The sequence below is a fragment of the Falco biarmicus genome, chromosome 7 (genome assembly GCF_023638135.1).
Source record: "Falco biarmicus isolate bFalBia1 chromosome 7, bFalBia1.pri, whole genome shotgun sequence".
NCBI classification, from domain to species: Eukaryota; Metazoa; Chordata; class Aves; order Falconiformes; family Falconidae; genus Falco; species Falco biarmicus.
In genome coordinates, this window is record NC_079294.1 from 37,875,816 (window position 1) to 37,901,992 (window position 26,177).

Below are 26,177 nucleotides of genomic sequence, written 5' to 3' on the forward strand. Positions count from 1 at the left end.
TTGTTGTTTTTTTTTTTTTGGGGGGGGGGGGGAAGGTACAAGAAAGAGGGTGCTTTTGCTGTGTCCAAAACTTTTTGACATCTAAGTTAATTTATGATTTAATAACCATTATATATATGCTAATTTATTCTCTTGTGAAATCTAAGTGTTTTTTTCACACAGTTCAGACATTTTTTTAAATCCTATTTTACTGGATAGACTTTGTTTTGTGTGTAATAAATTTCCATAAAATGCACTGCTTGCATGATTGTCTTAATTTATTTTTTTCCCTGGCCACCATCATGTCTTGGCTCAAAGATGGAGTTGAAACAGTGAGATGATTGTTTACTCCTGTCTATTTCCCCTGTCTTCAGTAAATAGTGCAAGAATTACATGTATTTTCTTAATTATATTTTGTCAAGAATTGAAATAGAGCTATTTTGTCCTTGTTAAGAAGAAGTTGTAGACTTTAATTATGAGAGAAATTCCTAGGAGTTAAAAAACTTAAAGGATGATACTTTAGAAGCTCAATTGTGTTGAATCTAAATAAAAAGATTACATGTGTTACTTTTCTCAGGCTGGTATTTAACTGCAGAGACAAAGTTTATTTCTGAATTTAGTTCATTGAATAGTTCCTCCACAACGTGGAGATTCTGAACTTGCAACATAATACTATTATTCCCAGACACATTCATGATTTAGATTGGGAAGCATTTACTGTTTTGTCCTTTCTTTCCTCTTCAGGCTGCCTATCACAGAAAGTGTTGGAACTGAAAATGCTGAAGAACACAGCCAAGCAGAGGCACAAGAGCTAGATGTAATGGGAAATGATCAGCTTGTCTGTAAGCCAGGTAAAAAAAAAAGCAAAAAAACAACCAAAACAAACCAAAACAGAACACAAAAAAACCAACCCCAAAGTGTGTATTTAATTCCTATTATAAACTCAGATACACTCTCCTTTTCTTCCCAGTTGTCTTTCTTCCCATCTCCTCCCCAAACAAAAATACGAAACATTACTGTGTATTTCTTGTTTGTTTAATGCTGTATGTGCATTTATTTGTTTTGGATAAGGCATGGCATTAAAAAACAAACAGAATTTCTGGAAATGAGAATGTATATAATGTTGTTGCATAGCATTATGTGCATACATCTGGCTTATTGTATTGATAAATGTAGATATGTGACTGAAATACATCTGCAAGGAAACAATACCACTCATTGGATTCATGTGTCTCTGTTCTGTTTTCCCGTTTTCTATCCATGTTGTTTCCATATACTTGATTCTTGCTTTGTACTGCCTTTGGAGAGAAATTTGATTGCACTTCTTTCCTAGGAGTTCTGGTAAAAACAGTATGAGGCTGACTCGCTTGTCAGGGCAGCTCAGCTTCAAAATCCTACTGTGCCTCTTAATTTCCCGATTTGTTAATGTAGCTGATTTCCCAAGAAAAGGACATTTATGTGTTCTGTCTGTTCTGTGTGTCATTCCCTGTAACAGTTTTTGTATCCCTTTGCTGATATACCAAACTTTGACAAATTGAGAAATTTTCTAGAAATTACTGTCATTCAGTGCTTCTGCAAATTGTATGACCTGTAGAACTCAGGTAGGGGATGAAGCCACTTGTTTGGTGTATCATCAGCTGAGAGGCAGTAGGAGCAGTTTGCCTGTCCGGCATGTGCAGTGCATCTGACCATCTGCCTAACCACAAAACACTGTCTCTTGTTAACTTCACATTACATAAAACTTGTGGGAGAGGAGGAGGTGTTGAGAGGTGGAAACGGAGGAATAAAGAGATGGGAAGAAGCTTTGACTGTTGTAATTCAGGAATGTGGTGATCCGTGGTTCAGGGCTGTGGTGTTCCCTAGCTTTTTGTATGCTTTACTAGCAAAGGAAGGACAGCAACAAGTTGACTAAGCCTAAATTCCTTAATGTTTCTTTAACAGTATAGCGGTGTTGATTAATTTAAGGAAATACAATAGGTCATTTAATGTCCTTCAGCTATTAAATCAGAAATCTGCTTAAGATGTTAGCCAACTTAATTCAGCACTGGTGGCCTGCTTAATTTTGAATGGCAGTGATGGTATGTTTCTCCTGTAATGTTTCTCCTGTAAAAGAATCAGGATTATAACTCAGGCTTTTTAGAAAATATTTCTGCATAGTCATTGTACTTTTATTTTATAAATACCTGTTGTTTTTCTTGGTCTACCCTAAAATGTTTGTCCTTGAACTTTATACCTTCTAATATTTATTCTTGCCTTTCAGTTGTAACTTACTTAAACAGCATCTAGTTAATAAACAATCTCAAAAAAATATTACTAAAATATTAGTATATACCTACTCTCGTATTGTTAATCCATTAGATGTTTTTCACTGTCCTTTTTTCCCCTCCTTTTCCTACTCTTTGTCTGTGTCATGGTCTGAAGTCTCAGTTGCTGCAGGAGCTGTGCTGTGTGCTGTTGATGCCTGCCTTCTCTGGTCAGCACTCTGCTTCCAGCTGTATGCAGTGTAGTGGGGGACTCTCAGCAGACCAGATAGTGACAGGACTGGAAGATTCCTATGGCAGCCTGAGACTGAGCTGCCAAAATCTCACCTAGATGTAGAATAACACAAAAACTTCAGAAAATCCTGGTTCTTGTTGCTAGAAACTTTCTTACAGACAGAACGAGGAGTATTATGTTAGGATAATATTAATAAAGAAGATCAGTGAGTGAGCCTGAGATTTGTAATGTTAATTTAATGGATTATAAATGTATATGTTATTTATGAAACTGCAATACTCAGATGGTAGTATGTTCATCATGCAGATTTCAAGAGCTCCAAGACTGATTTGTAACTATCAGTTACAACGATTTGGAAGCGTGTGTTCTAGAGCACAAGTCTTATGAGGAGCAGCTGAGGGAACTGGGGTTGTTTAGCCTGGAGAAAAGGAGGTTCAGGGGTGACCTTATTGTTCTCTACAGCTGCCTGACAGGATGTTGTAGCGAGGTGCGTGTCGGTCTCTTCTAAGCAACAAGTTATAGGACCCAAATTGTGCCGGGGGAGGTTTAGATTGGCTATTAGGAAAAAACTCTTCCCTGAAAGGGTTGTGAAACACTGGAACAGGCTGCCCAGGGAGGTGGTTGAGTCACCAACCGTGGAGGTACTGAAAAGATGCATAGATGTGCTGCTTAGGAACACGGTTTAGTGGTGCACTTGGCAGTGCTAGGTTAATGGTTGGACTCAATGATCTTAAAGGTCTTTTCCAACCTAAACAATTCTATGATTCTACTTAAGAACGTGAAAATTGTCATAAGTGATCAAGGATTTATCTAGGCCAGGTCCTGCTGCTCTAGCTGTGTTGAGTAAAAAAGTAGTCAAGAAATAAGCTGCACAACATGGAAGTAAGAAGCTGATTTTCCCTGAAGGTTTGCGAGTTGCTACCTCTGCTGTTGCTGCTTTGTTTCTTTCTGAACCATTGTTCTGACTGTAGGTGGTATCTTCTGCATAAATTGACAGCCAATTTTAAATCTTGCAGTTAGTGAAATTGTTGTGGTGTTTGCTTGTGCCTTGGTGTTTCATGAAATTCTGTTAAGTTTAAGTTTTATGCTTTCCAATTCCTTTGAAAGAGTATAATTTTTTTATACCAAGAGGACGAATATAAATGCATAATCTGTTTCTCTGTCAGGAAAACAGGTCATCAGGGAACTAACTGCATTTAGAGTTCTGACTTCTACAGAACATGCTAGAAATGGTAATGCTGTGGAAAGGAAGTTGAAGTGATTAAAGAAGAGCAGAAGAAAATACTTCATCACAACTCTTAGCCAAAATAAATAGATCATTAGTTGTTCTTCTTCCCAGGCCCATCGGGCTAGTTTCACAATTGCTGCTGGCTGTTTCAGGGTCACTTAGACACACCTTTGATTCAGTGAGGTCACAGGATGTTGTGCAGAGGGAAACCTTCCAGAACTGTATGTATAGGACACTTGTCTACCTTAAGCATCCTATGGAAAACAGTTTTTTTTATTTTTTTCTTTTGTTCCCAATCTGGGTGTTCTAAACTGTGGGCACTAAGAGTGTTACTCTTAAGAAAGCTTCTAAAATCCTTAAATAATTAAGGGTGCCTATATAAGTTATTTTCATACCACTAAATGAATCTCTTCTGGGGATCTTCTAGATTAACTAATTGCTTACAGAGAAGAAGCAGTTTAAACATTGTTTCTGATCAGGTTTCTGGGATATAAAAAACCTTAAGTTCGAGAGTTCCTTAAATGTTTTGAATTCAGAACAGATGTATGCCAGAAAAATGAATCGTAACACCAATCTTTGTCCCAGAATCTTCTGTATCCAAAATACATGCAAGTTGAAGAGGACTGCAGTGGAGAGCAAATCTCATGAGCAAATACTTCTAATAGTTTCTTAGGAATTTTGATGTTACCTAGGGGCATCTGTCAGCAGTCAGCACTTCCAAGACTCCGGTAACTGTTAGTCTGTTTTCCCCAGTCAAGAAGGTAATCCCTTTGCCCAGGCTCTGGATTAAGAGCCCCTCTCTTCAGGGCTCAATCAGCAGCAATTTCCCGTACTTTTGTGTTCAGACTGAAGCAGTGTGACTTACTGTGAAGGCCTTATGCCTTGTGGCTGAGTGTAGGAGCCTGGTTGTTTCCTGTAGCTTTCCTTTCCCATGAGCTTGCTTGCTGATTGTGATCACATTGAGCTTTGTAGCTCAGCAGAAGAATGCTAGTGACATAGTGAGCATCTCGTTTGACTCAACCAGTACTTTTTTTAAGCATCTCATTTCAGTTTGCTTAGTGGTAGATACCAAGATCCAGCTGTACAATCTCTTCTCTCAGAATTTATGAATGCAAAAATCTAATCTTATGTTAAAGGATGCTCTCAAATTCAATTCAGGAAATGGGTACCAGAAGGAATACATTTGCTATATGGGCCACAACAACTGAGATGTGAATTAATTGCTCTTTCTGTGGGCAGTAGACTGTTTTAGTCATGGCAGTCAACAGATCTCTACGGAACTTTAATGATTTGAAAAAGGAAGTGAGCAAGCAAATTCATCTTTCCCATAACTAAGTGTTCAGTTTCTTTTTCCAGTGACTGAATAGAGAAATTGGTATCATTATTCTGGATTCACATTAATGCTTCTTATACACAGAAATATTTTGCATGTCATAAAACAGTGTGGTGGGCAGTTGCATGCTTCCAGAGTTTACTATTTTGAGGTTGGAGGTGTGTGTCATGCATTCTTTCTGTATGTCAGAATCCAGGGTGCATATTTGAGTGCGATGTCATACAAACGTGTATACTGGTTGAGTGTGTCTCAGCCTTAATGTTTCCCAGAAAGTATAAGCAACAGAAAAAGTGAAACTTTGTGCCTTTCTTGCTGATAAGTCTGTGGTATGGAGACCACAGCTGAATGTTTATTTAAATGCTTAGAATAACCTTGGAACTTTCATGGGGGTGGATATTCAAGTATTTCTATTCTGCAGTGAGTCTTCGTTGTTCAGAACACCACCTTTCATTTAAAACAAACAAAAAACCCACAAACCACAGCCAAAGGCAAAAGTTTAATGTCTTCCAAGATGGTTAGCCAAATTCCCAATCCCAGTTCTGTTTTTTCACTAATGATTATATCTGATTTCAGAAAAAGTTTGTATCCTTGGTTTGTTAGTGTTCCTTTTCATGGTTGCTCGGGTCACATCAGTGCTCATCTGAAGTTGCCAGTTTCCTCGGAGGCCCAAGACTGTACTGTCTGCTCTAGATAGAAGTCTCACAGTTGTCATGGTATTAGTTCCCCAGGCAAACTCAGTAATGTTTCTTTCCATTTTAGCACAGTTTTTAGTACTTGCAGCATCTACTAAATGGTTATATGGCTGCCAGTTCTCAGACTCATAATGATAGTGGCTAACTTTAGGTGACTCTTTACTTCTGGTGTATTTTTTTTCCAAACTGCTGTGCTTGGAAGAAGATAAGATATTGTTGCCATAGAACTATCATATGAAAAGTAATATAAAAAAACCCTTGCATTTAATCAGTGAAAATACTTTTTAAATTGATCTGATTATTCAGCAGGTGCATGAATACTGGTGGCTGGTTTATTTGTTTCTGGTTTGTTCTTTTGTATTTTTTAAATAAAATTCTTCATTGCATTTTAGATTAATGATTTCTTACTAATACACTAGATTTTTACTGAGTTAGTGAAGCTTATAATGTGAATCCTACCATTTAAATTTTTTTGTTCCCCCACTGTTTATAAGTAGTTAGAGAATTGCTGCTGTCTTCTGTTGTATACTTGTAATGCATTTTTTTTCAAAATTGGAGTTTTTACATGGAAAACCTGATAGAGGTAGGAAGAGTGTGTTGCTTTAGCAGGAATATGCTGACACCAGGATCTTTTCCCTAGCAGCTTGACATTTCTTCCAGCATTGGTCAAATCATGCAGAGCTACTGATGTCTCAATAGTGACAAGTTTGTGCTGGAGGGAAGCCAGTCAGCCTTTGTACAGTGTTGCTGTGATAGAACACTATATATGAATTTTTCTGGGGAATGTGTTTAGAAACCTGACCAAAAGTATTTTAAAGAGGACAGTTACTATTTTCAAGGGATGCTGCTATTAAGCATTCTTGTTTTGCTATTAAGTTCTCACCTGTAACTGTTGAATTACACAGAATTTAGGTAAAGAACCTTTCTTGTTGGAGAGTGTGACTTCAGGAGAACACTGGTTTTCAGTACTTTATGAAACTGTCTTAATGAGCTAGCAAACTTCTGGGGAGTTGTTTTAATGCAGGAATAACTTATATTGTATTCTTTGACACTTGAAGACAGTTGGGGGGTTGGAGCACATTCAGGTATGGTACAGAGACAGGAGCTGATCTGCCTGCTTCTGCTTCACTGCTGTGTGAGATTTGTTGGTAACCTTTCCAAAGAAAAGAAGCTATAACTGTGCAGTCAGGTATTTAGGCTAAAGCTTTTATTTTACAGTAAATACTGCCTTTGTAAAAAGGATACTAGATTTCTTTTCCACTACTCTATTTTTTTAGAGAAATAACATGACATAAAAGCAAAGTCTAAGTGTTTGTTACGTTTATGCAAGTAAATAAATTTCACCATAGTACCTGATGAAATCCATTTGAAATAGAAAATATTTCCACTTTTGATTTCAGTACAGTGGGGTTTTTAGCCAAATTGTTTAATTGTAACTTGTAAAATTGCTTACCAAAGGCTTGTCCTGGCTTTCCCCTTCTACACCTGCTCAGTTCCTCTTTTGTTTTTCATGGTCAAACTGTCAGCAGTCTGCTAAGCAGAAACTCATGGTAGTGCTGTAAGATATTTATTTTTCCCCCTGTATTACCCAGTGATAATGGTGACTTAACTCCTGCTCAGAGACTGCAGAATGTAGTATCCCATTGGAAGGTGGTCATGATACTGACCAGACCTGTTTTAATTGCCTGGTGGTAGGAATATAGCGGTCTTCCTGTCTAATTATGGGTTATTTTGTACTGTGGATTGAACAGGCTTTAAGAAAAAGAACACATACTTGTCCAGTATTGTCAAAAAAGTGCTTGGGAGCAGGGATAGATTTGGCAGTTGTACTGCAAACTGCAAAAATACTGTTGCTTTTTTAATTAAGAGAAAAACATATAGAACTGTAGAATTGTATACATCCTTGACACTGGTGGCTTAAACACAGAAGCAATGTTTTTCAGAGCTGCTGCTGATAAAACAGCGGTTGCATAAACACAGAAAATCTCTTCAATCTACTAATAATTAAAAGTATTGATTGTATCAATTCTCATAAGTATGTGATTCAAGTTCCATAGAAATTAGGTTTCCAAATACTGTGATCATAATCTTCTGGTAGTCTTTCCCTTCCTCTATTGAAATAACTTACTTTTGGTTATTTTTATGTCTAGATACTTCATTGTCACAGTGTGAATCAAGTGATTGGAATTTACCAATAACTAACTGTGTGGATATACCTGTAGCCAAACACAGGGAACAGATAATTTTTTTGTACTTCCTCTCAGAATGGAATAAAGCTCAAAATCTTGTTGTGTTTCGTGTTTGGTTTTTTTCCCAGAAGGAGACTGTTCCTGTTTCAGGCATTGCACCTTTGTTTGTTGTGCAAAACCGTTGTATAAAAATTCTTAGAGGATGAAACATTGCTGTTAAACTTTCTGTTTATAGGTATTTGTGTAAAATACATAAGCAAGTGTGTCCACATGTCCTTTTCTGTGATCTTCTAATGTGTTTTAGGAGTCCAGTTACCTACAGATGCTTAAGAGATATGGTAGGTTGTTTTACAGAGATTTGATGTGGCCTGGATGCTGTTGATACTTCAAATTTGTTTGAAATCTGGTTTGAGTTGTTTTGTAGACTTTCGAGTTTTCTTGAAAATTGTTTCAGATAGTGTCTCTGATAGAAAGCAATTCAGTTGTGATTGTACAAGGAGCACCTGGCAGTGGTAAGAGCACAGAGGTTCCACAGTGTATTTTGGAGTATTGCATTCAGCAATCTATCTACTGCAAGATTGCTGTTACCCAGCCTTGGAAAATTGGTGCCAGCAGCATTGCCAGGTGGATTAGCAGGAAACAATCATGGACACTAGGTGGACTTGTAGGATAGCAGGTATAAGAGAATTTCAAATTGTATTTAAAAACACATGAAGTACTATATCTTCTTTCTTGATAGCTTTTAAACATATCTAGCATACTGAAGCAATGTTAGAGAATCTGCTTTTAAGGTGGAATTGCAGGTTTCTAGCTGTCTCCTGTTAAACATCCATAACTAAATGTTGAAGCTTTTAAAATTGAACAACCATAAATGCTAGTGAGATTCCAACAGAAGTATTGAATTGTCTGCATTCTGATAATTGGACACATTGATATTATTAATGACTGAAATTGTTGCAGGAGAACTAATATTCTGTCATTTTTCCTTTAAACTTCTTCATTGATTTGTTTGACTTCATTTATATTTGCCTGTCAGCTATGTCAAAACTTTCATACGTTTATGGCTGGATTGTGTTGTGAACGTCCTGTTGTTTCTTCTTAACATGTGAAAAACTTGAATTAATTTTTCCTCTTAAGTCTGCTTCCTCCTTTTGTTTTCTCCAGCTCTGATTCAAACTCAGTTCTATCCTGTTTATAAACTTGATGCCACTTCCATTTTTTGAACACAGATACTGGTGCTTTAATCGGCTCTTTGTCAGTAACCACAATAAATTACCGTGGTTGTTGTTTCACTGGTAGTTCAACAGTAGCCGTCTCTGAACTAGTTTCTCTGGGTCATAAGGCCCTGGTGGGTTCACACTGGTGTCAGAAGTGGGAGGATGCTCATAGAGAACTGTTTCTGGAATACTTTGCTGGGAGGAATATATGTTAGTTTCTTCTTCCTCTCTTCTTAATTCTTGTTGTTTCTTCCTTTCTTGCAGTTAGGGTGATACGTACATATGTCTGCGAACACGTTTTTGCGACTTTCTTCATTGGTGTACAGCTCCAGGTTACTTCCAAATGTACTACATATGGTGCCATTTATGTATGTTAGATGTCTTTTTGTTACCCCTAAAACCAATTTTATCGAGTTCCAGGTGTGAGAGGGTTTTAATTATACTGACCATTAGGGAGTTATAGCATGGGGTCTATGGTGCCAAGTTTCTGCTTCATCTGTTACCCTACATATTCTTTCTCCCATGAAGCACATCCTGTGTTTCTACATCTCAGGGTCTGTGCCGCTGTACTGGGCCTCCATATCACTACACTATGTTGCTGTCACCATTAGACCAAGTAAAGCAAAGGTGAAGGCCAATCAAGAAAAGTTCAAAGAGAGCAGGCCTGACATGTCATAGTCCTGAGGCCTCGCAAGCTCAGTACAAAGCTTATGGCCTGTTACTAGTAATAGCAATACCATATTATAGGGCTATGCAGATACGCATCTTTATTGTTATCCCTCCTGTATGCTTTTCTTTGTCTAAGTATCAAATCTTAGTGGTTTCTTTTGATACATCTACAGCAAATACTGTAGTAGGAAAAAATATTTTTCCTTTATTTATTTATTTTTCTGCCACAAGTCTGAAGTTTTAACTTCCTTTCCACAGGTGACTGGAAGACAAAGTAAAAGCACTCTTAATACTTGATCACTAGATTTTGGTTCTGAGAGGTGAACACTCCAGATAATTCCATGAAAATTATGATCTGATATTATCTTAATTTTTAATAAAGCCAGTATCAATTCTGCAAAGTGATAGCTGGAAGTTATTACTGAGGGTTACATATGTTGCGTTTTTCCCCAAAGTAGTTTCTACACAGTCTTTTGTATGATTTGATACCTTGAATTAATTAGTCATAAAATTGCTAAATTGATTCATTAGGCTAATGAGTCTTAAAGACATAAAATGGGGATGGGATGTGCTTGTTTTACAAGCACTTGTGTGAGCTGAGCAGAAATGAAAGTATAACAGTTGAGGGTAGACTTGTCTGCTCTAGGCTGTTGTAAAAGCTGAAAATGAAAAGATGTCACGGCTCTGCCTGCCTGCCTGGGTAGGCAGCACTGGAGATAGCTAAAGTTACCAAAGTATTTTAGAAATCAAAAATCTACTATTTAACACAGGGTTGTAGAACCTTCCTCTCAGGAATAAGTTGCCTGGTCTTGGTGATATCTTATACTACCTTTCTCCTGCCCAGTAAGCAAACTATAACCAGGCAAAATCTTTTTCTTGCTCTGTATATTAGTGGAAAGAACCATGTATGTATCTTAAAAAGCCTTTGAAGGGTTCTTCTCAGGTTGGAGCCCCTAGCAAGGAATTTTGATAATTTATAAACTTCAGGGGTGTTTGGTTTTTTTTTTTTTAATTTCTCCCAAAGAAAATGTTTGCAGTTAACTTGTTCTGGGATTTAAGAACATGTTTGTACAGAGGTTTTTACAAGTTTGGGTGATTAAGTTTAATTGGTTTACACTATATTTTATTTCAGAGTTTTCAGATGTGTGTTGCTGTAAATACATTAAATATCTGTTCCTGGTCTGTGTTATTTTTCTCACTGTCTTTAGATAGTTTTAGGGAATAAATCCACAAAGGATACAAAGTTGCTGTACATGACACCTGGAGTTCTTACTGACAAAATAGTTTCTGCCAAAAGCTTAACTGAATTCACACACATTTTCATTGATGATGTAAGTTTGTGGAAAGAAGTTTAAATTTCATGTTAAGAAAACCTTCTTTTTGTCTTACTGTGCTAGAGAAAGAAAAATGTAGACATCTATGTGTAAGGATGTTTTGTATAAGTTGTTTCAGTTAATACTTGTTGAAATAGGCTTGCCTCGGCGATCCTTTGAGAAGCAAAGTTTAGAACTGAAGGTGTGGGGAGGATTTTTGGGAGTGCCTAGCTTTTGATACGAGTGCCTTGAAATGCGTTCTGAAATCCACTGTGTACATTCAAAGACCATGTCCAGCTAGGCCTATTAGGCGGTGGCAGCTAGTTTTAACTCACTTGGCTATTGGGCTGCCCTTGGAGTCTGCTCTTTAGGGATGTCCTGAAAAATAAAATAGCCCTCTGAAAGTTCTCTGTCTTCTGGCTGGATTTACAGTCCACTCATGTGGATTCATTATTATTGCTGTCACTTCACTAAAAAGCTGAAGATAATACGCTTTTTACTTGCACATTTTTTTTTACTTGCACATTTTTACATGTTTTTATGCTTATTTTCTGTGATAAGCAGTATTTAGCTGTTAAACATAAAACCATGAATGTGAATCACATGTACAGTGTAGGACTTAAATCTTGGAATGTAGTCACACAGAAGAGGACTTAAAATTTTTTGTGGGTTGTGGTTTTGTGCTGGGTTTCATTTTTATTCTGCTTTAATATTGTAGCTGAGATTGGCTTTGATTCTTGGATATTTGAGGAGCAGGGAGACAGTACTTGGTATACCATTAAGCTATTACAGTAATAATGAAGGCTGTCATGACTGTACATAAAGTGGCACATTGAAAACCTGGGAAGGATTGAGCAAATAGTTAAACTTCTGTGTGAAGAAACTTTAGGACTTCAATCAAACACACAAAGAAAGCGAAAACCCCCAAATCCTAAAGAATTATTCTAGTTTTCTTCATAGGAAAGATTTGAGATCACTCTAATATAATAGCAGTCTTGCAGACCTTAACATTTTCAAGCCAAAGATAAGGAAATACACATCAGATGTAAGATGCAAAAATTTAGCAATAGAAGATGCATACATAGTGAAGTGTTAAATTGTTCCTTTAAAAACTATTAATTAGATACAAAAATTGAGTGAAGTTTTCTGGCCCCTTATGCAGGAGAACAGATTTATGCAGAGATTTTTCAAACCTTGTTTGCTTGGGCACTGATTTGAACTTGCATTATCAGCTTGTGTCACTTCTTTCAGCAGCTCCTTGCTTTTAAGACTGTGTGTGTGTTTTGCTTCCCCAGACAAAATTGTAGCCCCCCCTCCTGTTCCCCATATGCCACTTTTTTCCCCACATCTACCTTGCAGAAAGTGATCTTGGACATTCAATAGTAACCATGTCGACAACCACATGTTCTCCACTGCATTCTTAATTGCAGGTCCCAGCCCTCTTAGAGTACTGCAGGCATTTAGGAACATAACTGAACAAACCTAGGTCGGAAAGTCATGACTTCTCACAAGACCAGCCTGAAAACTGCCTTAGCTAAATCACTTCCATAATGGGGCAGTATTGAATATAAGTGTATGTTTATATTATGTTAGAATATACTAATTAACTTACAGGGGATGAATGTTGACCTTTTGGAGGCTGAGTTCCAGAAAAAGCTGCTGCACTTAAATATATTTAAACTGTAATTCAAGAAAGGGATATGGTCATCATTGATAATGCTGAGGAGAAGTATTTATTGAACTGCAAGGAGCAGTCAGAAAAGTCAGGTGCTAGGATGTATAAAGAATTGGGTGGAAGGTAATGTTTTAGAAAGTAGTTCTGTGTTTTGATTGTGGATAGAAGCCACTGGGAACAAGGCGCATCAGGTCAATTTGCTTAGCTTTTAGACAAGCCAGTATAGTCCCTGCCTGCATAATTTGTAATCTTACCCGTACAATTGACTTACCCAACTTCAGTATCATTTCAGCGGTTATTGTCAGCTCTAGTAGAGCTAGTGGCTAGAGCTGATGATTGGTTCTGTAGTCATTCTATGGTTTTCTTGACTTAATATTGGCTTATGATTTTTTCAAAGGGTGCTGCAGCCATCTGAACAGCTGTGTTGGGATTTAAAAATGTGATAATATGCCTAGTCTTAAAAGGTGTGTTTTCCTCTATTGTTGTTCCAAGTTAAAAGATAAAACAAGAAACGAAGTAGCAAAGGAAGAGATGGTCAAAAAGAAGAGCATGAATAAATGAAAATTAAATTGTGTATAATATCTTCCAGGTGCATGAGCGTACAAAAGAAATGGATTTCTTGCTTTTGGTGGTCTGTGAACTGTTATGTACAAATTCACAGCCTGTAAAGGTAGGTTCAAAGTATGTTCTGCTACTTCTCTTGCAAGAAAAATATTTTGCATGTTTTTGATCTACAAAGGGTGTGTTTTAAAGAACTTGCCATATATGTGTCATTATTTTTTACAAAAATATTATTTAGTTTGCCACTCTTCATAAGCAATCAAGCTAAAGGGCATTTTTTTTTCCCCTGGCTGCTATAATGTGTTCTGAGACACTTTTTTTCCTCATGTTAAAATGCATTAGTTTCTAAAGTCTGCTTAAGGCTAAAAAATGCAAGATGGATGTTTGACTAGAATTATGTATTTGGTATTGAGGGCAGTGCTTATCCTTGCTTAAATATGCTAGCATTAACTCTTGGAAATACTGAGCTGTTTTTCAAATGAGGCAACATATTTGGAAAAATAGCAAAAAAACAGGAATCCTGTATTGTAATTTCTAGGCAGAACTGGCAGTAAAATGTGGCTAAGATTTTTATCTACATGTTAGGAGGCTGTGCTTTGTACTAAAGCAGTTTGCAGAGATTCAGCATGACCTATTTAGTCTTTGTGGTCTCAAAGTAATGAACTCATGAATTGTAAGAAACTAGATACAAGTGATAGTTAGGCTAACTTGGTGTATTTCTGTGTAGCTATTTGTGACTGCAGAAATCTTGTGATACTGTATGTGTCCCTTAAGTGCTTCAGTTAATGTGAACTGTTCTGTTCAAAGAAGGCATAACTTCAGTCTATATTGGCTGGTTTTGTTGCTATTGGAAGGAAATATGTATTCTGTACAATCCACCACACTGATTTGAACTCTGATAACTTGGTGTTTACATCTTCCAAGCACACTCTCACTGAAAGTACCCTTCCATTTGGCATGGGGCATATCTGTGCACTTCACATCTTTTACTTTTTACCCCTTTTCTTGCCAATAAAAAAACTCACTTGTCCAGAAATTCAGAGACAGTAGGGTGAAGCTATCCAGCTTTCTTAGCACTTGGCTCTGCCTATCAAGAATGCCAAATAATTTGATCATACTTAGTTTGTGAAAAGTTTGCCCTTGATGCTGATTTTCTAGTTGGTATGAATGGCAGGAATCCCTACAGGTCATATCATCTCTTCTTAGAAAGCTTTTTTTTTTTTTTAATAGGTTACTGAAAGATATTCTCCCTGCCCGCCTCCCTCTTCTGATTAAATCTCACAAAATCATCAATGGAAAACTTTATATCCTTTATATCCTTCTCTGTAGTTGTTTCTTCAGATGACAATTTCATGTTGTATAAATCAAAAATAGTCTTACATTTGTGAAGGGCTCTGTCCCCCTTTGAAATATTTATTTTTAATATTGGGGAGGGAGGAACTCAGTTGCTGGGTTTCAGTGAAGTGAAACGAGTAATTCAGTTTGAATCTATACAGTAAGCCCAGTGTCTCCTATTTCTTCCCTTTTTAGCCCCTTTTGAAAAACTGTAGAAGAAGGGTGCTTTGATCACATAGCAGATTGATCTAGAAAATGCAAGATTCTGCTACCCTACCCCCTGAATTCATGAAACAGCAGGATGCAAGGAGGTCTGTTTAAGAGGAAATAAGAAGTATTTATAATTCAGGGTGATATGAAATATGTATGAGGTGTTTGTCTTCTAAGGTGGACATTGCAGACCTCAGAAGTAGCAGGCAATTCAACATTGCATCAACTAACATGGTGGTAAGAGTGATTATGACACAGAGGACAAGATCTACTTGTTATGGTTCACCTACCAACTATGCTGAGTTTTCTGCCAGATGGCAAGTGCAGATTATTGCTTTACATCAGAGCTCGCCCCCCCTGAGCTGGAAGACAGGGTTGAGAGTACCCTGAGGGTATCTGGTCTTACTGGTAAAGACTGGCAAAGAAAATGTTACGTACCTCAGCCTTTTCCTCATCTTTTGTGGCAGTGTTCCCCCCTGCATCCAGGAAAGTATGCATATTATCCTTGGCCCTCCTTTGGTTTCTAACATATATGTAAAAACATTTTTTGTTCTCTTTAACTGCAGTGGCAGCCTGAGTTCTTGCTGAGCTCTTGCCTCTCTAATCTTTGCCCTGCATAACCTTCTGATGCCCTTATAGTCTTCCTGAGTTGCCTACCCCTTCTTCCAAAGATCATAAACTCTCCTTTTTTTCCCCCAGTTTCCAGCCAAAGCTGGTCGTCTTCCCCACCAGCTTGTCTTTTAGCACATGGACAGCCTGCTCCTGTGCATTTAAGACTTCCTTCTTGAAGAATGTTCAGCATTCCTGGATCCCTTGGCCCTTCAGAACTGTCCCTCAGGGGACCCTGTTGACCAGGCTCTTAAAACAGGCTAAACTCTGTCCTCCAGAAGTCCAAGGTGGCAGCTCTGCTGACCCCCCTCCTTACTTCTCTGGGAATTGAAAATTCTTGTGATCACTGTGCCCAAATCAACCTCTGACCACCACATCACCCACGTGTCGTTCCCTGTTTGTAAATAGCAGGTCCAGTGTGGCAGCTCCTCTGGTTGGCTCCTTCACCAGCTGTATCACAAAGTTACCTTCCACACACTTCAGGAACCTCCTGGACTGTTTCCTCTCTGCTGTATTGTATTTCCAGCAGACATCCGTTGAGTTGATGTCCCCCATGAGAGCAAGGACTAGTGATCATGAGACTTCTCCCAGGTGTTACAGACCACCTTGTTGTGTGGTCTATAACAGGCTCCCACCAGGATATCTGCCTTGTTGGCCCTCCCCCTGATTCTTACCCATCAACACTGAACGCTGTCATCACCATCATTAGGCTCTAGGTAGTCAAAACAAACCCTAACATACAGGGCTACCCCACTGCCTCTCCTTCCTTGCCTATCCCTTTGGAAGAGTTTGTAACCATCCATTGCAGTACTCCAGTCACGTGAATCACCCCACCGTGTTTCTGTGATGGTGACTGTCATAATATTCCTACTACATGAAGGCTTCCAGCTCCTCCTGTTTGTTGCCCATGCTTCTGTCGTTGGTATAGATGCACTTCAGTTGTTCTATCCATCCCGCCTCCAACACTGGCATGCCTCCCCCAGGCTTATCTCTTAACAAGTCTGGTTTTGTTCCCTTACCCCTTTGAATCTAGTTTAAAGCTCTTTCAATGAGCCATCTTACCTCCTGACCTAGAAGCCTTTTACCCCTTTGAGACAAGTGAACCCTGTCTGTTGCCAGCCAGTCTGGTGCTGTATAAACTGACCCATGATAAAAATGAGAAAAACGATTAAAAAAAAAAACCACATGATAAAAACTCCACCAAAATTTTAAGTCTTAAGCTTTTAACTTTAATTGTCTTAAATATGCCTAGTATACATGCATGTGGTAGCCAAAGTTAGACCATTTTACCATAAAGTATAGGTGGAGATTCCATGGCATTTTGTGTTGAAATTGATGTTTTACATTTGCTGTGCAATTTTTTAACAGGTAATACTGATGTCTGCTTTCATCAGCTGTGGAGAATTTGCTGATTACTTTGCACTTCCAGTTCGTAATGGTCTGAATCCAGTCTGTGTATTGAAGGGGGAAGGCAAACATTATGCAATTGAAGAATATTATCTTGATGATTTGAAGCACACTGTTCATTTCAAGATATTGCAAATATAACTTTATTTCTTTGGACATAGTCAGCAAGAAATTGGAGTAGTTAATTGGAGGCTGTGCGATAAAATTACAACAACCAATTTTACATCATAGTTCTACATAAGAATTAATATATGATGATAAAACAGGAATCTTCTTACCAGCAGCCTAGTTTTTCTTTCATGTAACAGAAATGGAATGTAAAGGACTGAGTACTTAAAGTAGTATGACATTTTGTTCAGTAGTTTACATCCAAGACAAATAATGTAAAAGCCTGTGAAGAAAGTAACATATAAGGATTTATAGATCTACGTGAATACAGGTGACAAACTTGGGGGATATGTCCTGGCTTGGTTCATACTGCTATTATGTATTAAAGGCAGAAAGAGCTAGGAAATTAAGAGAGTCATCAGAAAAGAAGCATTTATGATTAGAAGTTTGATGTTACCAAGTCGGCTTCTATGTCAGCCGAGGCTCACATGCTTCCTATTTTCCCCTTTTTGTTTGTTTTTGGTTTTGTTTTTTTTAATAGTCTCAGAGCTGTTATGCCGTAGTTTTGAACATATTATGTTGTAGCCATGTAGGTCACCACGGCAAGTAGGTAATTTTGAGTAATGAAAAATACGTTAGAATAACATAGTCACTAAATCCCCAGTGGCCACTGAACAGCTCATATGGCTGCACTGGAGAATTGCTGCTCTGATGCCTAAGGAGGGTAGAAATAGCTGAAGATTCATTTGCTGTGATAGTCTTCAGCTTATAAACTACACAGCATATTTGTAGAGCTCCTGACATGCTATTGTATAGCATGTATCTGCACAGACAAGAGATAGCAAAGGAATAAATGTAAGTTTAAATTAACCTGGTATCTCTGGTTTTATAGTAGGGGTTTGTTTTACAGTGATGAAGTTCCTATATAGCTGTGTGACACTTGAGTGTCTGAACTCTTTCAGACTGTTACGGTCCAAGGTAAAATAAACAGGTTAAAGCAAAGTAGAACAAATGCACTCAGGCTGTAATAGTGACAACCACTCTAAAAATAACTGGGGCATGGGAGTAATTACTGGTCAATTCTGATAATTCAAAACACTGTTACAGTGTTAATGCAATGAAGAAAACAGGATGCACTTAAAAAGTAGCAGTATGTGAATATACTATTATTATTTAGCTTTCATCTCTCAATTATGCAGAAACTAAATTAGGGACATAAAGCAAGCAGGTAGTTTAGGGGAAACCCAGAAGAAAATGATTGCTAATGCTGTACATAGCACAGGTATTGGTTATGCCTTGACACAGGAAAGCTAAAACAAAAGCCTGTGAACTGCTGAAGCTTTAATACAGCCAGAAAAATAAAATAAATAGTTATAGTAGTTGGCCCATCTGTTTTTATACATTAGTATGGCAGCTCAGATAATACGGAGGAGATTATGTAATACGATTTTTGTATAAGATTTTTTGATGATTGATGCCAACAGAAAGATAACCAAAAAATTCCATAAGAAGTCTACTTCAGTCAGGTTGCATTTGTCATAGCTGAATGTCAGCTGCCACACCTTTCACCTCAAAGACCATGAACAAAAGGAACTGCTTTCAGAGCTTATACCTTTTTATAGTTTTTATTTTCTCTGTATATATGAGCATTTAGCTTTGTGGTGTTGTTTTTTTTTAAATTTTCATCTTATTCTTTGTTGTGTTGTTGTCCTAGCTGTAGCCATTCAGTTGTTCAGTAGGAGAAGGGTGTGATTGCCCAAGAAATTACTTGTACCTTAGGGCAACAATAAAAGCACATAAGTGCACTTGATTTTTTTTTTTCTCTCTCTCTCTCTCTCTTTTTTTTTTTTTAAGATATATGGAAAAAAGAAGGAATTGAATTAGAAAGCACTGATGTTTGGTCTTGCATCTTGTTTCTTATGGTGTTACGTGTGGAGATTTTCTCTGAATAGTACTTCTATTGTAAAAATACTCAAAAATGTAGAAGACCTAAGACTGTTTATGTAACAACTAATAAAAATGAAAGCAGAGCCTTAGTGTTAAGGCAGTTAGTGAGTTAATGCTGCCATATGGAAGCAGGGGCACATTTTTCATCATACCAAAATCAAAATCGGTTAGCTAACTGCCTGAGGTGCAGGCTTCAGGCTTTGGTTCCTAATATTTTATTTTTGCCTATAAAAGCCTGTAAAATTCACATAAAAGAATACAGAAGCTAAAAGAAAAAATCTTTGCTTTTTAGATAAACAGATCTTTTCCAAGTTTCCTTTTGATTATAAAATTAATAGCTATAAAATCAGATTACATAAATCACAACTCATTCCTTTAAAGCATCTTGATGGAAATCAGTTTAGTCCTTTGTAACAATCTCATTTGCTATGAGGTATGAACCTTTGTCCCTTCTCAAAAAATCTTAAAATAATTGGATGTTACTGTATAAATGTAGAATTCTTGCATGAATCCTGCAGTGCTTTTGGCTTTAATGTATCACTTGTTTCTGTCAAAGATAGTGTTTCAAAGCTATGCTTGAAAGTAAAAATTCCCTTTCATCAGTTTGTCTTGGATAATCTGGGAATTCACTGATAGCAGTTGTGATTTGGAAGATAAATAGAAATGCCCGTTATTATTTTTTCTTCTTTATGCTTGTTTGCAGTAAACACTTTGCTGTGACTAGATAGACATCTAGCTGAAACAAAGATAAAACTTGAATTTCTTCATTTGTAGGAGAGAATAAAAAGTAAGAGGGAAGGAAGGGAGACAAACTTTATGTAGCACTGGCTTACCCTTGCCCGATACCGGGTCATTTATAGGTGCCACCATTTAATTTTTGAGTATGGGTTTAGTAAAAGGTAGTTTCTCTTTCTTATGGCATACTGGCCTTTAAGCACACTGTTCTGTGTATTTAACTGGATCGTTACTGTGTCATATCAGCACCCTCTTAAGCTCCAAGGAATCAGTGAAACATAGGTTTTGATGTAAAATGCATGGAGCCTGTATCTGTAGGCAAATTTAAAGCTAGTTTTGTAAATGCTTACCTGTTGCTGTACTGTGATATTGGAGATATCAAATGCAAATTAATAGTATAGTTAATTCTGTGAGAAGATCTTACAAATGTAAGCTAGGGGGTCTGTTTGTTAGTCTTTGGCAGTAAATCTGTGAAATCCTGTGTCTACTTTTTACCTAATGGCAAAAAATGCGTGTCCTGTTTTTAGCTTGCAAATGTAAAAACTTCTTCGTATCCCTGTAACTGAAGTCAGAGTCCAGATAAAAGGTAGTGAACTGCTGTCAAGAGCTGTTCTGATTATGTGACGTTATTTCAGTCATCTCTGACTGGGCTTTTGGTTTTGCTGTTCCACCACATCGTTACCTTTTATTAGGAGTGATGTGGAAGCCTTGTCGCGTTAAAGAATACTGAAGGTACAAGCAGTAGCAAAATTCAAAAGACAAATTTGACAGTTACTTAAGCAGGGATCATCTAAAACCAAAAATGTTGTGTTTGAGCAGCTCAGAAAAGATTAAAATAACTCTTCTTCCTACATTCTTATTTACTGTTGAGGAGGTTTATAGGTAGCAGTAATACCTCTTTCTGGCTTTCATTTTGCTTTGTTAGATAAGGTAAGTCTTTGCTATTCTCCTTTTACAAGAAAGTCTCTTCATTCTTCTGGTCGGTGAATTAGTCATAATTTGCTTTTGTTCAAGTTCCAGCTGATCCTCTGCAGATCGATTGTCAGTCCCCATCAGTTTCCCCAGCACCACAAACTGAGTACGTGTTGGCTTCAAGAGTTCTTTTACTTCAGAGGCTGGCAAGTATGCTGGCTGAAAACTTTGACGAGACCTGAGTCACTTCAGAGTGATGGGGGCAGTTCTGTACAATGCCACCAACATAGCATTCTTAGAATGACCTTTCCTGACCTACAGTCATGCTTGCTTTTCAGCAGCGTTACAGCGGAAGGTAACTGTTTCCTTATGATCAAAGTAGGTGATCCAGGCACTCCTTATTTCCAATTACAACCGATACAGCATCAGCTTGTATACAAAATCTGTAATCCTCAGATGCATAGGTTTACACATTGTCTTACTGGATTTTATTTGACTTCAGACAATTAAAGGACATTATATGAATGATACTCTTTATCAGTACACATGTGATGCATTCCAGCTTTATCAATGTATCTTTTTCAGGTTTTTTGCTTATTGAAAACTTGTGCAGAATCTTTTGCTTATATGGTAACTGAATTTTTTTGTGCTTGATTAAAATAAAAGCAAACCCCTGTGAAATGTGGACAACTGCTAAATACCTTCTGCTTCATTTACAGGGGAACCGGGAATATCTTAGTTTTTTGCATAGAAACGTTGTGCTACTCTTGGATGTTCAGCTTGCGTTTTGAATTCCTTTCTAGGAATGATTTCTTTTCCCCTACACTTTATGCTTGTTGGAAGTCCCTTGCTACAGCTGCATCTTACCTCTTGTTGGCATTTATCTGCACATATTTACCAAATACTACTGCTGTTGCATTTTCATTGTTAACTGTGTGGTCCAGTTGTTATGGAGTGTTATGTTTAAAGGACAAATGCTCAGTTTTCACTGTTGCTTCAGTTATAATACTGTTCCTTAAAAACAGAAATGAGAAGTCTAGGCCTCAATAAAACTGTATTTAAATACAATAAACTACTATTGTAGTATATCAAGCAGCAGGTGAAGGTGATTGATCAGCTAGGAGAAATGCTTAGTTGAGCATAAATGTAAATGTGTAGGTTTCATAGCTAGTGATAAAATACGTGATCTCTTAGGGCATACACATGCATGATCACTTGAACCTATTGGTTTTCTTGGGAAAATCTGGAATGACTTAAACTGTTAGGTTTCAGCATAAAAGTAAATAGAATATTTCACATGAGGGTGAAAGGAGGGAAGAGGAAAGAACTTCAAAGGAATAGTAGGAGGGAGAGAATTACAGTTTTATTGTAGGATTTCTAACCATGTGAATGATATGGAAGGCAGATTACACTGCAATACAAGTTTAGAAAAGTTAGAGATAGCAGTTAGGCCAGTAAAGAGTTTTCCTCTAGAATGAGAAGAAACCTTGAGAACAAAACGTGAGCAATGATCAAAAGCCATTTTCCCTGCAAGGGAAAAATGTGTAAAATTATAGACCATTCCCAGAGCATGTCCAGTTCATTAAGGATTTGCTTTTAAAAACTGAAAGGAAATGAAGTTACTCTTTGCTTTGAAGACTTGAGGTTTGTATTCTTAAATATTAAAGCCCAGAATTTGTGAACAGAATGCTAAAAAACAGTGTAGACAGAATCATTATGGTTGTGTTGTGTACAACAGAACCATGGCTCTTCGACAGGATGTGACCTAAAACACAGGATCTGTTAAATGCAAAGGTAATTTACATGAGAAAGAGGTCCATGATTTATTTGGCAAGCAATAGAGACCTGCATTATAACACCTGTGAGAAGGATGGTGCCTGCCTTACACAAATTCCTCTCGTTCTTGTCATCCTGTTCCCATGGCCTGTGGTTAGTCTTATGTGCTTGACAGTTCTGAGTAAGGAGTATGTTCTGCAAATGTTAGGGAATGGAGTGTGGGCTAGTGCTCATCTTAAGCCGGTAAATATCAGAAGTATTTCTTTAGGATTAGAATGGTAGGATGCTTGAAGGAAGATATATATTTAGAATGAAAGGAGTGCTTCAGATTAAGTTACTACTTCGTACAGCTTCTGTGCTGGATCAGTTTTAATTGAGAAGCACCTGACAAATAGAAACATGTACATGATCTACAGTCTTTTAGCTTGTTATACTGTGTTAACTCTCTACACAGCTTCCTTCTCAAAGAATTGAGCAGCCAGTCATAGTAGAGGAAATGTATGGAGTAGCAGTGTCTTTGATGGAGTCATTTGATAAGTTGGAGATGAAGAGCAGTAGGTAAGGTACAGTTCAAGATCTGGAATCAGTGGTTCTTTGGGGGAGTGAGACGTTAATTAAGGAACAGCAGCATACTGCATGCTTTTACTGTATACTTTTTAGCATATTATACCTTCTGTTCATTATATAGTTTGAGAGTAGAGGCTTTCAAGATGCCTAAAAAAATTTACTTCAGGAGTAATTACAACAAAAAATAAGAGTTCTGTATTATGCTAAGGTGATTTTTAGCTTCTTGACTCGTAACAGATTAATCGAAGGTGTTTCCCTTTAAGTTTGTCATGACCTGTAGTTATTGATAATGATTAGCTTTTTTGCATGCTAGGCTTTTGTTAAAGGCGTCCAGTGTTATTTTTAGAATACAGGAGTTACATGTGCTTGAAAAATTATTGAATAAATTTGCATAAATTTGGCAGTAGTATCCTACGTTTTTATTTTAATATCTTTGGTAACCAAATTTGATTAATGTCCTTGCTAAATAAGAATGTTTCTGTTTTGACATAATTTTGAAGTTCCAATTTTTATATATCATGTTTTTCAGAAAAAATGGTTGCTAATAATGTTTTGAATTCTGTTTCTTCAGGAAGTGTAAATAATACATGTTACAAAAAGTGCATTGCTGCTTGTTTAAGAGTAAAACAACTTGGGGTAGTAGAGTAGACTGAGGTTGTAAAACTAATGAAAACTGCATGTTCTTCTTAGGGAGAAAAAAAAACTTCAGTGTTAATCAAAATGTGGAAGTGTGCTAGTATTTTTACCAGGTGAGTGTATGTCTTAATAACTTTCTTTTTCCTTATATATAATCTAATGAGCTTTCTTTTGGCACTTCTTCCAGGTATTTATTAAACATACATTTAACTGTAGTTGATAGGTCTATATTTGGGTATTTTCTTGTGGACTTGCTTAAATGTGGCAATAATTGGAAGACCTGGGAGTCAAAAATGAAGACTTCGTCTGTCTTAAAAATGAAGTTACAGTAATAAAATTAATTCTACAGTTAATTCACAGAAATTCAATTACTTATTCTTTTTAGAGTAGTTATTAAATATTGTATGAGGTTCCTAGGATGTCTTTAGAGACATTTTCTTATATAGTGTAGTCTTTATTTAGATTCTTGTTGTAAAAATTAAAATTCACTTTTTTCTTTCCATGTACCTTGGTGTAGTAGGGAATGCTCAAAAGCACACACAATGACATGGCAATTAATGATCAGAGAACTGGTTATATAAACCTAAATTATCTTACACTGTCTCTAAAATCTAGCTAAGATGTTCAAGTAAGAATGACAGCCAAAAAAGTGTACAACTTTTTGTGTAACTAGGCTGCAGACTAGGTTTCCCAAGCATCACAAATCTGTTAACTTGTGGTTTCAGTTATTGTTTTACTTCATGGGCATGAAAGTTTGCTAGTTGAAAACTTTTGAGAAGACTTTGTTATGTTCTTGTGGTGTCACCTTGGAGTCAGGAGCAGCTGTTTCCTTGGGCACAGTGAGATCTATCCCTACCAGGGCTTTCTAACTCTCTGTAAATTATTTATGAATGTCATTTCCCTGCTGTGTTGAGCTTAGAAGTAGACATGCTAGCACTAGGGCTAGAAACACCGCACGCCAGCAGAAAGGTATATCGCACTTGTAGGGTAGCTTTCAGTGGAGGGTGCTCCCTGCTAGCTACAAGCTGTTAGAGCTGCCTTTCTTGGAGTTACCCTCTATTAAATCAATGGGTCAGAGAAAGTACTTGATCTTGTCAGTGTAGGACGCATTCCAGTTTGCGATTAATAAAGTAGGGAGACCACCTTTGTTGCCTCTGGCCTCTCATATAGCCGTTTGTCTGGGGTGTACTTTCAGACTTCCTCAGGCTCTTTTGGGTCTTCATTTCAGGGCTGAAATTGCTCTTCAGCACTTTCAATTCCCAAATCTTTTTTATTTTTCCCTTTGAGGTGTTTTTTAGTGTGCTGCTATCCTTGATGTCTTGTAACTGCAGCTGATAAAATGAAACTTTTTGTTTAAATACTTTTGGTAAATTCATTAAGATCTCTGTAGGCAGTGCTTTCTGAATTAGCTTGTACTCAGTTTTGGTTTTTTATTGTTTGGTGTTTGACTTTGGCCTGTTTTATAACTGGATACTCAAGACTGTTCTTGAACACAGGATTAGCAAATACCTGTTGAAATTTTCTTCACAAATAGTCTTTATACAGAACTGGAGAAGAGGAGAGGAGAGCCCTTAGTTTACAAGAGGGCAGCTGAGACAGATCTGGGTAAAAATAACCTCCACATTTAGGACACTGATTTGAGATGCCTAGATCTTTTGAGTGCTTACAATTACATAGCATTTTGTACATTCAAACTAATACTCCCATTGAAATTTCAAGCTGAGTATGCATCAGCAGCCAGAAGGAGTAGTGCTGTGCTGAGGACTACTTTTAAGTGATTTTTGCCCACGGTTTTTGTGGAACTCGGTGATGGGCCAGAATCCACTTCAGAAGAGCAGCTGCAGCTGTCTCAAGTAGGATGCCATGTTTTCACTTCCTGTTGTAAGTGCCTGTCTTGTTTGGTGCTTAAATATCTTTTTTTAACATTACTGAGCCTGATTCTTTACAGATTATCCTACACAGCTCTCCTTTGATTCCAGAGCTAGTCTGTCCCTAGGTATTAGGGGATACCAAGTGCCGTGTTTGGAACTGTACATTGTTTTATTTTTTTAATACATGTGCATAAATATGTTCCCAGAGAGCTGCATTAAGTTTGCACAACCAGTCTTAATTCTGGCGGTTTTTTTGAGTGCTTGACATGGCAACCTTAATGTTACTTGAGAATATACGTTGATATATAGTTCTTTAGACTTTTTAAAGAACAAATTGGAAAAAGAGGTGCGACACTGTTGACTGAATCATCACTGAGCTACGCCTTCAAGTATATAACTACTTCTGTCAGACTAGCTGTTGGGCTAAATGAAAGCAGCAGTAGGTTGTCATCTTCTTGTGGAGCCTGAAGAAGATGGGGACAGCCTTTCTCTGTGCTTTGCATACGCTTGGTAATGGCAGGGAATTGCATAGCTTAAAGCTTCAGGGTTTTCTTTCAGATGGATTCTGCTGTTACTGTCCTAAGCTTTTATTTGCTCTACTTCTGTCAATCTCTTTGTCTTCCTTCCTTCCTTCTCACTTCTGAAGTAAAGTAATGGTCATCTAAAGAGTGAAAGAACTTTCACGTCCAGGTGTTCAAACTGCATTTAGCAT

At 37.4% G+C, this 26,177-nt stretch overlaps 1 protein-coding gene across 1 annotated transcript in view; it reads left to right on the forward strand.

Moving 5' to 3' along the window:
- The first annotated feature begins 297 nt into the window (after positions 1-297).
- Positions 298-26,177, forward strand: part of TDRD9 (tudor domain containing 9) — a 60,488-nt gene continuing 34,608 nt past the window's right edge. Inside the window, 10 exon segments of the mRNA XM_056345987.1 lie at positions 298-311; positions 724-830; positions 7,879-7,964; positions 8,369-8,593; positions 11,012-11,134; positions 13,381-13,461; positions 16,875-17,044; positions 20,750-20,758; positions 22,860-22,949; positions 23,649-23,707. Coding sequence (XP_056201962.1) covers positions 298-311; positions 724-830; positions 7,879-7,964; positions 8,369-8,593; positions 11,012-11,134; positions 13,381-13,461; positions 16,875-17,044; positions 20,750-20,758; positions 22,860-22,949; positions 23,649-23,707 — 964 coding nt within the window.